Here is a 15,748-nt window from a genome sequence, read left to right on the forward strand (position 1 = left end):
TTGTTTTTGGTTTTGGAGGGATTATTATTAGGCTCTGTGTGGAGTAAGGAAACTTGCCCAAGGTTTCGCCCTCTGCCTGGAATTGAACCCAGGTCTCTCGCTTGCAAGACGAGTGCTCTAACCATTGAGCTGCAGGACGCACATCGACATCCCACAACTTATAGAACGCCCTTCACATGGGGTAGCATCTCAGGAGTATTTAATGGCGGCGGAGCTTGATGAACCTCACTCCTCTTCTCCCCGCATCCCCCCACCCACCCCCCCACAGCTTGTTTGACTCAGTCCCACCCTGTCCCCCCCTCCCCTCTGCCCCCTCACCCTCAGTTGTTGAGTCTTCAGTTCCCTCGCATCTAATCTTTGGGACTCCCTCCCTCTGCCTCTCAGTTTCACCCCCTCTTTTTCTGTCTTAATAAGAATTATAGGAATCCCTTGCACTTCATATAACGGCTTATAACATTGTTGAGACATCTAAAAGCGCTCCACAGAATATATTGTGAAGTGGCTTAACTGTATTTTGTGGGCAAAACATGTCAGCCAATTGTGTAAAACAGTATCCCACAAGCATTCGTGGATTGAGTGACCCCAATTTTTTTTATTATTTATTTTTGAGGAATTATTACCCAAGGAAAAGCGATACCACAATCGACTAACAACCAAATTCCTATTCACTGATAGGTAAACAGAGGGTGTGGAGTAAGGTTTCCCCCTGCCCGGGAATCGAACCCGACTCCTCTCACTTGCGAGGCGAGTGCCCTAACCACTGAGCTACAGGACTCCACAGGTCCCGTCTAAGAACCTCCCATTGATCATGTCAATTGTCACCTCCGCCCCCACCCCCCAGATTAGTCTCCAGCCACAGCCCTGTGAAGCATCCGAGACCCTACATGATGGGCAGTGTGTAAATACAAGTTGTTGTCATGGTTTGCCACCTCTGTTCCCCACAACACCAGGTCCCACGGGGAGCAATGTTGCAGACTTACATTGTCAGTGAATTCACTACAAAATAGATCAGAACAATATCTGACCCCGACCCCAGTTACAGCCCATCCTGTACCATGTTGTCCTGTCCCTCCCTGTCGCGAGCACCTTCCTCTGTGACTGAGCCTACGGCCACATCCCCTCTCTGCACGGCTCAGGGTTCTGCTCCACTGTTGAGCGCTCTGGGAAGCTGCGCAGTGTGAAGGCCGCTGTATAAATGCAGGTTGCTGTTGTCATGTTGTGCTGTGCCATCCCGTCCTCAGTTAGTTTGCGATAGAGGCAGGTAATGTGACGTAATCTGTCTCTCTCTCTCTCTCACTCTCGGGCTCCAGCACAGTTGGTGGGGAGGGTAATGTGCACTATTTCCAACCGCATTACCTTCTCTCTGTGCCTTCTCTTCTGTTCTGTCTCGTTGCTCACTGTTCTGTCCCACGGTGACCTGTCAGGTTCAAGTCCCTGAGCTCACAGTCCAGGCTGACGCTCCACTGCAGTGTTGTGAGGACGTCACATTGTCGGAGGTGCGTCCTTCACTTGAGACATAAAACCATAGTCCTGTCTGTTCCTGTTCAGGTGGACGTTAAAGATCCTGTGGTGCTGTTCCTAAAGAGAAGGGAGTTTATCGCTCCCGGTGTCCTGGATGACAATCCAATTTTATTTGATGAAATAAAATAAGCCCCTGACATGGGGCTTGAGCTCAGAAATGTCTGACTCTGAGGCAAGTGTGTGAGCGACTGAGCAAGGCTGACATGTGAGTTAGCGGAGCTGAGGTCGGGGCTGGGTGCGGTGGGGGGGGGGCTAGGCCTGCAGGGGTGTGGGGAGCCAGGCCTGCAGGGGTGGGGTGGGGGGGTGGACAGGGGGGAAAGAGCGTGGAGGGATTTGATATTAAAGTCAGTCAATGTAGTGTCTCCCAGCCCGAGTGTTGGTACCTGCTCAGGCCGTGCCGTCCGCTTCTCTTTCCTTTCACTCCTTTTCCTTACTGTTTGTGCTGAAATGAACAGAGATAACAGTTCGTCAACAACAACAACTAGTGTTTATAAAGCGCCCTTCACGTGGGGTAGCGTCCCGGAGCTTACACACCCTCGTGAATACCCAGAGGGACATGATTCACAGAGAAGGGATTCACAGGAGATTATATTATAATAATCATCATCGCAATAATCCTGGCATTTGATATCAGTTCTTATCACATCGTTGAGATGTCTGAAAACGCTTCACAGGATTCACAGGAAAGTGTTGTGTCCGTGTGTTTTGTGGGCAAACCCGGCAGCCAATTTACGCACAGCAACATCTCACAAACAGCCATGAGGTGAGGGATGAATTTTATTTGGGGGATTGTCGGCCAGGACACCGGGAGAGAGAAACCCTCTTCTCTTTTCAAATAGCATCGCGGGATCTTTCACGTCCACCTGAACAGACACAGACGGACCTCGGTTTAATGTCTCAGCTGAAGGACGGTGCCTCTGACAAGGCAGCGCTCGCCCAGCACTGCACTGGAGTGTCAGCCTAGAATTGGCAGCTCAAAGTCTCCGAGGTGGGGCTTGAACCCACAAGCTTGTGACCCGGAGGTGAGGGTGTGAGTGCCTGAGCCAGACCAGCGCAGAGCAGGTGGTACTCACCTCGTCTGGTGTACAGGACGATGGAGAGCAGAAGGAGCCAAAGGAGCAGGAAACAGCAGTACGTCACAATCAACACCAACACCGGCAATGAGACACAACCAGAACCTGACACACAGCAAGTCAGCGTCAGCTACAGGCTCAGAACATACATAAACAACACATGTACAAACAACATGCAAACAATGTACAACACACAAACATACAACACACAAACAACACACAAACATGCAACACATAAACACAACACACAAACATACAACACACAAACAACATACAAGCAACATAAAGCACACAAACGTACAACATGCAAACAACGTACAACACATAAACCCAACATACAAACATACAACACACAAACAATATACAAACATACAACACAACACACAAACATACATAAACAACATATAAACAACATACCGCACACAAATACACACACATCACACAAACAATATACGTAAATAATATACAACACAAAGACACAGGAGGTCAGCGTCAGCTACAGGTTCATGTCACACGTAAATAATGTACGAACACGCAAACACAACACACAAACAGCATAAAACACACAAACACACACAACACACAACAACATACAAAATACAACACATAAACACGCACAGCACACAAACAACAATCAATGACTCATAAACAACATACAACACACAAACAACATGGAAACAGACCAAACACACAACACGCAAACAACACACAAATAACACAGAAACAACACACTGAGGTTTCCGTGTCACACTTGGTTGCCAGTGTTTGCTCCTTTTCAGCATTGACCACCTGTTCCCTTTTTCAGTGGCTGCACAAACAGTTTCCCACTCACTACCAGGCGTGTGGAGTAAGGAAACCCTCCCAACGTTTCGCTCTGCCCGGGAATCAAACCCAGGTCCTCCGGCTTGTGAGAGCACTGCTACAGGTGGATGTGTGGGGGAGGGGAGGGGGGAGAGGGGGGGGAGGTTTGCTTATTTATCAACTGGATGGAAACCTGGAACTAGCAGGAGAGTTCTGGAGGGATGAGATTAGACCGGCCAAAAAGCCTGTGGTATTCACCCAAACCGACCTCGTGATAAATCCCAAGCCCCAACCCACCCACACACCCACCCGCCCGCCCGCCCGCCCCAGCGCTCACGCAATCACCAAGAACCTGCTGAATAATGACAAGCATCGGAACTCAAAGTTAACAAAAGCATTTAAATTCCGCTCTGAGTAATCAACAATACAGTCTCGTAACTCGCCACTTGCCGCTCTCAGCGAAAGGCTGGTACAAAAAAAAAAGGCTTCCTTTTACAACAAAAACATTGGCCACAGAGAACCCGGTGTCGGGATCAGGGGGTGTGGAGAACAGAGACCACAACGTGCTGACGGGGGGAGTGGTGGGGGGGGGGGGGGTTTGGGGAGGGATTCTTTATGTCAGTTAAGTAAAAAAAAAACTCTTGTCTTCAGGTTGAACCTTCCCCCATTCTCCTCCTGTACCCCATCCCAGAGAGTGGATCCAGTCGCTACACGAGATACGCGATCTTCAGGTTCCCAGCCACTCCAGCCACCGCGATGTACTGTCCGTCCAGCACGCTGTCCAGGGTCTGCACTGCCTTGTTGGTCAGGTCTATCTCACCCAGGATCTGAGGGGGAGAGAAAGAGGTAGCGAGCGACTGTAGTTAGGACAAAGTTACAACAGTCTTTACAATAATAATACAATGAGAAAATTACATTTGTGCAGCGCCTTTCACATCCCAAGGCACTGGGCAATCAGTGCTTCAGACCCGAGCTGAGGGTCAGGATTGGGGAGGGTGGAGGGCAGTGGGGGGAGAAGGAAGGTAATCGAAGGCACGGTCGAAGAGGAGGATCTTGAGATGGGTCTTGAAGGAGACAAGGGAGGGGGAGAGGTGGAGGGACTGCGTTCAAAAACAGCATTCTTCCCGACATGGTGAGTCTCTTCAGCAAAGTCAGCACCAAGTGTGGGGCCCTCCGTGACCGTCTCTAGTCCCGATTCCTGAGCCAGGCGTTGGTAGGGGGTTTGGGAGGTGGCAGCGGTAAGGGGGGAAGAGAGGCCATGGAGGGCTTTGAAGGTGAGGACCAGGATCTTGAACTGTATTCTCTGTGTGATGGGAAGCCAGTGGAGTCGGGCGAAGATGGGGGTGATAAGGTCGCGGAGCCTGGTGCGGGTGAGGACCCGGGCTGCTGAGTCCTGGATGATCTGCAGCCCATGGAGGCCGACAAGCAACGAGTTTGCATTTGATATAACACCTTATCATTGCCTCAGAGCACTTCAATATTGTAAATTGAATTGCCCACAGCAGTGCCCCACAAACAGTCACATACTGAGTGACTAAAATATTTTTGGTTTGTTTTTGGAGGGAATATTACCCCCAGAAAGCAATCCGCCAATCGACTGACAACCAGTTTCCTACTTACTGCTACGTAAACAGAGGCGTGTGGAGTAAGGAAACTTGCCCAACATTTTGTCCCTGTTGGGAACTGAACCTGGGTTCTTTCGCTTGTGAGGTAAACACGCTAACCACCGCACTACAGGACTCCAGATTTGGACGCATTTAACAGCACTTCACGTGGGATAACACCTCGGAATGTTTCACAAGGAGAGTCGGACACTGAGTGGGGATGGGGGTGGGAGTGACCATACGCATCAGGACTGAGTCAGCTCAGTGGAGGGGCTGAGCAGAGGAGTGGGGTATGAGCAAGTTGGAGACTTTTGTTTCTTTGCTCAGCCGGGTCTCTGACACATGCGGAAACCCATCACCGTGCATAAGAGTCTCCAAACCAACCTGAGAGTTCCATGCATCCCACATACACGTGGAAATCCCAGAGATAGATTGTTGGAATGGGATACATACTCTCTCCCTTGGAGGGATGCATCCTGCTTACCTAATTCCGCAGAGTATTAGGCGCAGGTTGACAAGAGCCAAGGCTTGAGAGTGTGTGTTGGGGTAACTGCTGGAGTCTAACCAGCTAAAGCCATTGATATCGCTGTCTGGCAAGCTTTCCCGCTGCTTTTCCAGCTTGGACCACCCTACCTGTTAGGGCTTTAGTTTGCAGAGTTAACAACAGTCATCAGCCCACAACTTGGGGCTTGAAACCACAGCCTTCTGACTGAGAGATAAGCGTTACTGACTGAGCCAGACTGAGACCTGACTGAGGCAGGCCGGCGGGGGTGGGGGGAATGTGGGGAGAAGGGGCTGATTGGGGTGATTCTTACCTCGCTGGTCTTGTGGTTGATGGCTTTAGCGCTGTTGGTGCCACTGCCCCCGGCCATCACAATGTCACGGTTACAGAAGCGGGCAGCATACAGGAAGTCACCCTGGTTCTGTCTGGACAGGAAGGGGATGTTCTTCTCTACCTCCCAGCGCCGAAAATCCCACAGCTGAAGAGCGTCCTGGGCCACCCACGAGGCCGTCAGTATTTTGTTGTCCTGACGCGGAATTTCACAACAATAATATGTTAGATTTTGAAGAGGAAATTTCATCCAAGATGTCGAGTAATCCTTCCATCTGATACAGCGCCTTATCATGTCTTTGAGACGTCTCAAAGTGCTTCACAGGATGCACTGTAAAGTGAAGTGACTGTGTATTTTACGGGTGAAATGCAGCAGCCAATTGCACACAGAAACGTCCCCACAAAACAGTGGTGGATTGAAGTGTCCAATTCATTATTTTTTTTTTGAAGGCATTATTACCCCCGGATAAGTGATCCACCAATCGACAAACAACTGGGTTCCTATTTACTGCTGAGTAAACAGAGGCGTGTGTGTGGAGTAAGGAAACTTAACATCCAGCTGAACAGGCAGACGGGAGCTCGGTTTAACGTCTCACCTGAAAGACAGCACTACTGACAATGCAACACTCCCCTCAGCGCTGCATTGGAGCATCAGCTTAGACTGTGCGATTCCAAGTCCTGACGTTTGAACCCACAACCGTCTAACTCAGAGGCGAGAGCGCTAATGACTGGGGCCAAACCTTAACTCAGTCTCACACGATTGACCCCATGACTTACCCTGATTTCGAGGGGCAGGAGGCGGGTGGTGGGGGTTGGTGCAGGGGGTAGGGGAGAGGGAATATGACTTACCCAGATGTCAATGCCGGGCCCACAGATGTGGGGGCCATTCAACACTCTGCGAGCCTGCTTCTCCATTCTCTTGTCCCAGACCTGCGACACACACAGGATTTAAATAGCATTTAAAGGACAACCGACGGCAGGAGCCGAGAGGGAGAGGGAGAGTCTTAAAGCGAGAGAGTGAGAGCGATAGAATAGAGTGAAAGACAGAGAGAAAATGAGAGACAGCGAGTGAGAGAGAGAAAGAGAGACTGAGAGTAAGAGGGGGAGAGAGACTGAAAAAATCTGAGACCGAGTAAGAGTGAGAGAGGCAGTGATATCAATGGCAAGCTGTGCGGATTTAGTTGGTTAGATTCCAGCAGTTACTCCAACGCACACTCTGGGCTCCCAACCCCCCACCACCCAAGCCTGTATTCTGTGAGTGAGAGTGACTATGTCACCACAGGTGTGTGCATGTCTGTGTGTGTGTCTGTGTGTGTGTGTCTGTGTGCGTGCGAGTGTGTGTGTGTCTGCGCCTAATACTGTCCGGAATTAGGTAAACAGGATGCGTCCTTCTAAGGGAGAGAGTTGTATCCCATTCTAACAATCTCTCTCCGGGATTTCCAGGTGTGGGTGGGAGGCCTGGAATTCTCAGTTGGGTTTGGAGACTCTTAAGCAACGGCGATGGGTTTCCCCAAGGGGTCAGATCGTGTTGGAGAAAGAGAAACATTTTGGTCGGCCAACAAAATAAGTGCTTCTCGATTGAATATTTCTTGATTCACGGCCTAAATCTCGGCTGTTTTGGTGTTTGTTTGATTATTTTGTTGGTCAACCACAAACAACAACAACAACTTGCACTTGTATACAAGCACTACAGTCGAAAAGGAAGGTTTTCAGGCGGGAGTTGAAAAAGGGGAGAGAAGGGGGGCAAAGCGGAGGGATTGAGGGAGAGTGTTCCAGATTTTCGGGGCTTAGTGGCTGAAAGCACGAACTCCGCCGACAAAAGCGGAGGGTGCGAGGGACAAGTAAGAGGCCGGTACCTCCTAAAAGGGTAAGTGAGCGTGCAAGCTGGCGAGCGTGCGAGCGTGCGAGCGAGAGAACGACTGAGCCAGGCTGAAGGGTGGAGCAGAGACCGGTGACACCACCTTGACTGAGTCGTCCCAGCCTCCGCTCAGGAAGATGTGCCTTTCCTGGGGGTGGAAACGCAGGGCATAGATACGGCGAGAATGCCCATCGATGGGCTGCAGGTCCTTCCCGCTGGTGACGTAATCCGCAGGTTCCAACACGTGAGTCACCTGCAAAAACACACACACAGCCTTGTGAACCTGTCCACACAACACGCACACACACTTCCACAGACAGGAGTGCGTGCACTCACACACACGGACACAGAAATGGCCAGCCACATGCAACACAACAACAACAACTTGCATTTATATAGCGCCCCTCAAGCAAGGTAGCATCCCAGAGCCCTGGGTAGATCATGCACACGCAGAGTCACGCACACATCCCGTGGTCACATAGTCGCTCTCATCATGCAAGCACGCACACGCAAGCTGTGTACACACAGATAGGTCTGCACACACATGCAGACACAGAAATGCATGTGGACACTCACAAACGCAGGCGGACATACACACACACTCGCACGCACCGACACACACAGACACACACACACAGATACACACACAGACACGCACACACCTGTGGTGACATAGTCACTCTCACTCACAGAATACAGAATGTTACAGCACAGAAGGAGGCCATTCAGCCCATCGTGCCTGTGCCGGCTCTTTGAAAGAGCCACCAGCGAGTCCCACTCCCCCGCTCTTACCCCCGAGTTCTGCAAATTATTCCTTTACGAGTAAAATATCCAATTCCCTTGTGAAAGCTTCTATCGAATCTGTTTCCACCACTTTTTCGGACAGTGCTTTCCAGATTGTAACAATTCTCTGGGTAAACAAATTTCTCCTTGTCTCCCCTCTGGTTCTTTTGCCAATTATCTTACATCTGTGTTCTTTGGTCAACAGTGGAAACACTTTCTCCCTGTCTACTCTATCGCAACCCCTCATAATTTGGAACACCTCTATTAAATCAACCCTTAACCTTCTCTCCTCTAAGGAGACCTCCCAGCGTCTCTTGTCTCTCCACATAACAGTTGTTGTCTACGGTTACTCTCACACATAATGATTTAACCCAGTGGTTACCTGGTTGGTTTTGACGTCGTAGATACAGATCCCTCGGCTCTTTCCCCCCGTGGCATAGTAACCCCCATCAGAGGAGATGTCTACAGCATTCAGCTGGTTCCCCTCCTCTGGAGGAAGGCAGAAAGATACAGGTCAGGAGTGGGGACAGGCCAGGCTGATAACAATAATAATAATCTTACATTTGGCACATCATTTAAGTGAGAGACTTGAGTTCAATTCCAGGCAGAGGGCGAAACCTTGGGCAAGTTTCCTTATTCCACACACCTAGTAATAATCCCTCCAAAACCAAAAACAATAATAAAAAAATTGGTCATTTTCAATCTACGACTGTTTGTGGGACATTGCTGTGTGCAATTGGCTGCCGCGTTCGCCCACAAATATACAGTCAATTCACTTTACAGTGTGTTCTGTGAAGCGCTTTGGGACATCCTCCCGACGTGAAAAGCGCTATATCAAATGCAAGGATTAGGATCATCACTTGGAGTGGTTTCAGTTTGTTGGTCACTGGGGACAAGAAATCCTGTCAAAGCCCAAGCACACAGGGTGGTCCCAGCTGGACAAGCAGCGGGAAAGCTGGCCAGACAGCGATATCAATGGCAAGCGATGGGGTTTTAGCTGGTTAGACTCCAGCAGTTACACCAACGCACACTCTGGGGTCCCCCCCCAACCTTGGCTCTCACCAACCTATGCCTAATACTCTCCGGAATTAGGTCAGCAGGATGTGTCCCTCCAGGGAGAGAGAGAGAGAAAGAGAGGGAGCGCCTTTCATTCCAACCATCATTCTCTGGGATTTCCATGTGTAGGTGGGAGGCCTGGAATTCTCAGCTTGGTTTGGAGACTCTCAAGCATGGTGATGGGTTTCCGTGTGTGTTAGACACCCAGCTGATCAAAATTACTGTACAAGTGGAGAGAGAAGCTATGAAGTAGAGAAGACTACGTCAATGGTATGTGTAAACAGACCCCTTACCCTTCATGGTGGCGATGCACTTTGCCACATCCGTTTTGTACACAGATATGATGCCTTCGGCTCCCACCGCGATCAGATAGTTGGGTTCAGTCGGGTGGAAACACATCGATGTGGTGGCTTGTCGTGCTACACCTCCACTGAATATATCTCGTATTACTTTACCCGTGGCTGGTTTCAAAGACTGGGACGAGGGGAGGAGGGGGAGGAAAAGAGGAAGGGAGTGGGGAACAAAAATTAGGAAGTAGTTAGCATGGAAATTCAGGCAGAGGAGCGGAGGTAACGGATAGACCAGTATGGGGTTAGCAGGTCACAGAGGTAGGGAGGATCAAGGTCATGGAGGGCTTTGAAAGCGAGGATAAGGATTTTGAACTATCATCACGGGATGGGGAGCCAGGCAAGGATGGGGTTGATAGATAGCTGCTGCAAGCCAAAGCCCTAACGGGGAGGGTGGTCCTAGCTGGACAAACAGCAGGAAAGCTTGCCAGCCAGCAACATCAATGGCAAGCTAGGAGGTTTTAACTGGTTAGACTCCAGCTTTTACGAAAACGCACACTCTGGGCTCCCCCCACCCCAAGCCTTGGCTCTTGCCAACCTGCGCCTAATACTTTCCGGAATTAGGTCAGCAGGTTCTGACAATCCAGGGAGAGAGAGAGAGGACGCCTTTCGATCCAACCATCCAACAACCTATCTCTCTCGGCTAACCCAAAAGAAATTGTTCTATCTTCATGCTACCTGAACAGCTCCGTTGCCGAAGCCCACGACCAGTTCATTGCCGCTGGGGGAGAAGACCACGCTGAAGATGTTGCGCGAGTCCCGGCTCAGCGGGACGTGGAATCGGATCTTCAGCTCTCCATAGGTCTTCTCTGGCGGAGGGGTGGGGCTCCGCTGATCCTGTGCAGTCTCCGTACCTTCCTCAGGCTCCCTGCTGGCACTGTCAGCCTCATCCATCTGAGCCAGTCACTGGGTCAGAATATAATACATAATAAATGTAATAATATACAATAATAATATGTAATGATATATAATTATATAATAATACATAAGTGTAATCCTCGCATTTGATATAGCACCTCATCACGTCTTCAAGACATCTTTTAAGGAATTATTATCCCCAGAAACACGATCCGCCAATCAACTGATAATTGGGTTCCTACTTACTGCTAAATAAACAGAGGCGTTGTGTGTGGAGTAAGGAAACTTGCCCAACGTTTCATCCTGCCCGGGAATCAAACCTGGGTCTCTCGTTTGTGAGGCGAGGGCTCTAACCACTGAGCTACAGGCCTCCACGTAATATCTAATAGTATATAATAAAGAATAACAAACATAAACTCCCCGACCACCACCATGGCCACCCCCTCGATCTTGCTATCTATCACTCACGGCTTTGACATCTCCAATCTGTCCATCAAAGACAAGGCCTTCTCAGACATTTCCTCATCTCCTCTCCTCCCACATCATCCTCCTCTCTTCCAAGCCCTCCACCATCTTTTCCCGACCTTAGTAAAAGCTTCCACCCAAGTACTTCCCTAACTTCCTCGGATCTCTTCTCCCTCTGGATTTCCACCTGCAGTGATCCTGAATGGGCCAACTGTTGATTTCAGACACAGAATAATGTGGAGTCCTGCAGCTCAGTGGTTAGAGCACTTGCCTCGCAAGCGAGAGACCTGGATTTCATTCCCTGCCAGGGCGAAATGTTGTGCAAGTTTCCTTACTCCTCTGTTTACCTAGCAGTAAGTAGGAATCTGGTTGTTAGTTGATTGGCGGATCGCTCTCCAGGCGTAATAATCTCTCAAAAAAAAATTATAACAATAATAATTTGGTCACTCAATCCACTAATGTTTGTGGGACACTGCTATGTTCGATTGGCTGCCACGTTTCGCCCACAAAATACACAGCCAATTCACTTTAAAGTATATCGTGTGAAGCGCTTTGAGACGTCTCGATGACATGATGAGGCGCAGTATCAAATCCAAGGATTATTCCTCACAGCCATTGGAGTCCTGTAGCTCAGTAGTTAAAGCACTTGCCTCGCAAGTGAGGGTCCTGGGTTTGATCCCTGGCAGGGCAAAACCTTGGGCAAGTTTCCTTACTCCACACGGCTGATAATAATTCCTCAAGAATAAAATTGGTCACTTCAATCCACAACTGTTTGTGAGGGGACGCTGTCGCGCGCAATTGGCTGCCGCGTTCCGCCCACAAAATATACAGTCAATTCACTTTATAGTGTATTCTGTCAAGCGCTTTGAGACACCCGGAGGACGTGATAAGGCGCTGTATCAAATGCAAGGATTATTACTACTGCTATTATAAAGTTAAATCCCCCCCTCCACCAGCACTTTATTTGACAGATATAGTACCTGAGGCAGGAGCGGGGGGGGAGGTGGAGAATATTCTTCTTCTGTTGACGAAAGGACAGTAGGGCTCCTTCCGGTACAGTACTGCCGGGCTCAGCCCGCGTTTAACGGGCGGACGAGGGCGACCGCTTCTCTCAGGTGGACCACAATGGCAGAAGACCACGTTCTGACTGTTCCCTGGCCTGACCGGGGCTGCTTACGTGGGCAGTTTGCTATTTACACGGGCCATTCCTCACGGCCCAGGGGACACACACAGCACCGGCCAAGACCATTGGCTGTGTCGTCCCATCACCGGCGGGTCCCGGGGCAGAGGAATGATACATCGCATCAGCTGGCGACGGGGCTCGGCCAATCGGGTGCTCTCCCGCTCCCGGCCTCCCTCTGTGACCTCACTGAGCATGTGACATCACCGCCTTGCTCAGCACATTGTCCTCAAGTCACCCCCATCATGTGACCGCCCTCGCTCGCCTCCCCCTTCCCCTCCCCCAACATGTGACCGCCCTCGCTCGCCTCCCCCTCCCCCTCCCCCAACATGTGACCGCCCTCGCTCGCCTCCCCCTCCCCTCCCCCAACATGTGACCGCCCTCGCTCGCCTCCCCCTCCCCTCCCCCAACATGTGACCGCCCTCGCTCGCCTCCCCCTCCCCCTCCCCCAACATGTGACCGCCCTCGCTCGCCTCCCCCTCCCCTCCCCCAACATGTGACCCCCCCCCCTCGCCTCCCCCTCCCCCTCCCCCAACATGTGACCGCCCTCGCTCGCCTCCCCCTCCCCCTCCCCCAACATGTGACCGCCCTCGCTCGCCTCCCCCTCCCCTCCCCAACATGTGACCGCCCTCGCTCGCCTCCCCCTCCCCCTCCCCCAACATGTGACCGCCCTCGCTCGCCTCCCCCTCCCCCTCCCCCAACATGTGACCGCCCTCGCTCGCCTCCCCCTCCCCCTCCCCCAACATGTGACCGCCCTCACTCGCCTCCCCTCCCCCTCCCCCAACATGTGACCGCCCTCACTCGCCTCCCCCTCCCCCTCCCCAACATGTGACCGCCCTCCTCGCCTCCCCCTCCCCCCAACATGTGACCGCCCTCACTCGCCTCCCCCTCCCCCAACATGTGATCCCCTTTCCCTCTCTCCCCTTCCCCCACAACATGTGATCCCCTTTCCCTCCTCCCCTCCCCCCAACATGTGATCCCGTCCCTCCCTCCCCCTCCCCCCAACATGTGATCCCGTCCCTCCCTCCCCCTCCCCCCAACATGTGATCCCGTCCCTCCCTCCCCTCCCCCAACATGTGATCCCGTCCCTCCTCCCCTCCCCCCAACATGTGACCCCCTGTCCCTCTCTCCCCTTCACCCCAACATGTGATCCATTGTCCCTCTCTCCCCTTCACCCCAACATGTGACCCCATCCCCTCCATCTCTCCCCCAACATGTGACCCTCCTGTCCCTCTCTCCCCTTCCCCCAACATGTGATCCCCTGTCCCTCTCTCTCCTTCCCAACATGTGATCCCATGTCCCCCTCTCCCCTTCCCCCCAACATGTGACCCCCCCTCCCTCTGTCCCCTCAACATGTGAACCCGCTCCTCTCCCTCCCAACATGTAAGCCGCCTTCCTCTCTGCCTCTCCCCATTAACATGTGATCCCCCTCCCTCTCCCCAACAACATTTGCAACCCCCCCTCCCAAAAGTATCGCTCCTCCCTCTCCCACAAGTGACCGCCCCTGACGCTCTGCCCCCCAATTAAACCCTCTCCCTCTCCCACAAGTGACCGCCCCTCCCTCTCTCCCCCTCCCCAACATGTGAGCCCCTCCCTCTCTCTCTCTCCTTCCCCAACATCTGAATCCTGTTGCTCTCTCCCCTACCCTGTGTGACTCCCTTGCTCCCCCCCCCTCTGTCTCCATGTCACCCCCCCCCCCCCAACTCTTTTTTTCTCTATCCTTTCTCTCTCCTCCCCACCCCCAGCTTGTGTGAGCCCCTCCCTCTCTGATGAGCGACAGCTATGGCAGCTAATCACTGTTTGGACTCTGCCCTCTTTTTAAATCCCGACAAAGATTTAAATAAACCACATTTTTACAATGATTCAGCAGCCACATTTGAACTGAAAACTGCATTTGATACAGCACCTCATCACGTCTTTGCGACGTCTCAAAGCGCTTCACAGAATATACTGTAAAGTGAATTGACTGTATTTTGTGGGTGAAACACAGCAGTGTCCCACAAACAATCGTGGATTGAGTGATCAAATTATTTTTTAATTTGGTTAAGGATCCCGAGCCCTTTCTTGGAGACAATCCTTCACTGGCGATATCCCACAAACAGCAATAAAGTAAATGACCAATTTTTGTCAGTGGGCGGAGGGGGAGACATTGGGACAGAAACTCCTTTCTCATTTTCGAATAGCTCCGTGGGATCAGTTTAACTCCTCTCTCCCCTTTCACCCCCATCCTCGCCCGACTCCACTGGCTTCCCATCACAGAGGATAGTTCAAGATCCTGATCCTCACCTTCAAAGCCCTCCACACTCCCCTCCCTACCTCTCCGACCTCCTAACCCCCTACCATCCTGCCCGTTCCCTCCGCTCAGCGGGCTCCGGCCTGCTTCTCGTCCCCCACCTCACCATTGGCGGGCAGGCCTTCTGCCACTCTGCCCCCACCCTCTGGAACTCTATCCCGCAGTCTCTCCGCCTCGCCCCCTTCCTTGCTTCCTTCAAAACCGTCCTCTTAGACCGTACTTTCGATCTCTCTGCTTCCCCCCTCTGCCATCTACCCTCGCCACCCCCATCCCCCCCAACTCGGGTCCAATACACTGACTATCCAGCGACTTGCGATGTCCTCCTAACGTGAAAGCCACTATACAAATGTAATTTTGGTGGTGTTGTTGGTCCTCATCTTTAAAGCCCTCCAAGACCTTGCTCCCTCCAACTTCTGTGACCTTCTCACCCACAACCAACCTGCCTGTTACACGCCCCCCACCCCGCCCGCCCCACCATTGGCGGGCGGGCCTTCTGCCCCCACCCATCCCGCAGTGGAAATCCAACCCACAGTGCCTCTGCCTCGCCCCCTCCCTTGCCTCCTTCATGACCCTCCTCTTCGACCGTGCTTTCGATCACCCTCCTTCCCCTCTCTGCCTTCCACCCACCCTCTCCGAAGCACTGTTTGTCCAGCGCACTGGGACGTCCTCCCGACGAGAAAGGCGCTATATTCATGTGCTACTTTGGAGGATCAGCCTTGGACTTGAAGCTGAGAGTCTCCACATGGGATTGAAACACCAGAATCTTCTGACTCAATCAAGTGCTGTGGACCGAGCCGGGCTGCCCAGCAATAAGATGATTGTCACCCAATTGCTTATAGTCTCTCACACCACCCCTCCATTTTTTTTTTTGGGGGGGGGAAACGAGGGGATGGGTAGGGGCCAGCCAGGTATCTGCAACGCAGACTGCCATCACCATGCTTAAGAGTATCCAGAGTGAGTATCCACCCACACATGGGAATGCTCGATAATTATCGAAATGGAAAGCAAACTCTCTCCCTGGAGGGACACTTTTTTTTACCCAATTCCGGAACGTATTAGGCGCAGGTTGGCAAGAGC

At 51.8% G+C, this 15,748-nt stretch overlaps 1 protein-coding gene across 1 annotated transcript; it reads right to left on the reverse strand.

Annotated features, from left to right (window-relative positions):
- Positions 1–4,013: 4,013 nt before the first annotated feature.
- On the reverse strand, positions 4,014–10,769 carry LOC103171727 (probable cytosolic iron-sulfur protein assembly protein CIAO1 homolog). The gene is made up of 7 exons (XM_042344756.1): positions 10,554–10,769; positions 9,822–10,002; positions 8,855–8,961; positions 7,793–7,942; positions 6,681–6,761; positions 5,815–6,027; positions 4,014–4,222 (listed from the first exon to the last, which is right to left on the reverse strand). The coding sequence occupies exons 1-7, from the start codon at positions 10,767–10,769 to the stop codon at positions 4,103–4,105; spliced, it is 1,068 nt and encodes a 355-aa protein (XP_042200690.1). The 3' UTR covers positions 4,014–4,102.
- Positions 10,770–15,748: the final 4,979 nt, after the last annotated feature.

This window comes from Callorhinchus milii, unplaced genomic scaffold, assembly GCF_018977255.1.
Source record: "Callorhinchus milii isolate IMCB2004 unplaced genomic scaffold, IMCB_Cmil_1.0 Scaffold30, whole genome shotgun sequence".
NCBI classification, from domain to species: Eukaryota; Metazoa; Chordata; class Chondrichthyes; order Chimaeriformes; family Callorhinchidae; genus Callorhinchus; species Callorhinchus milii.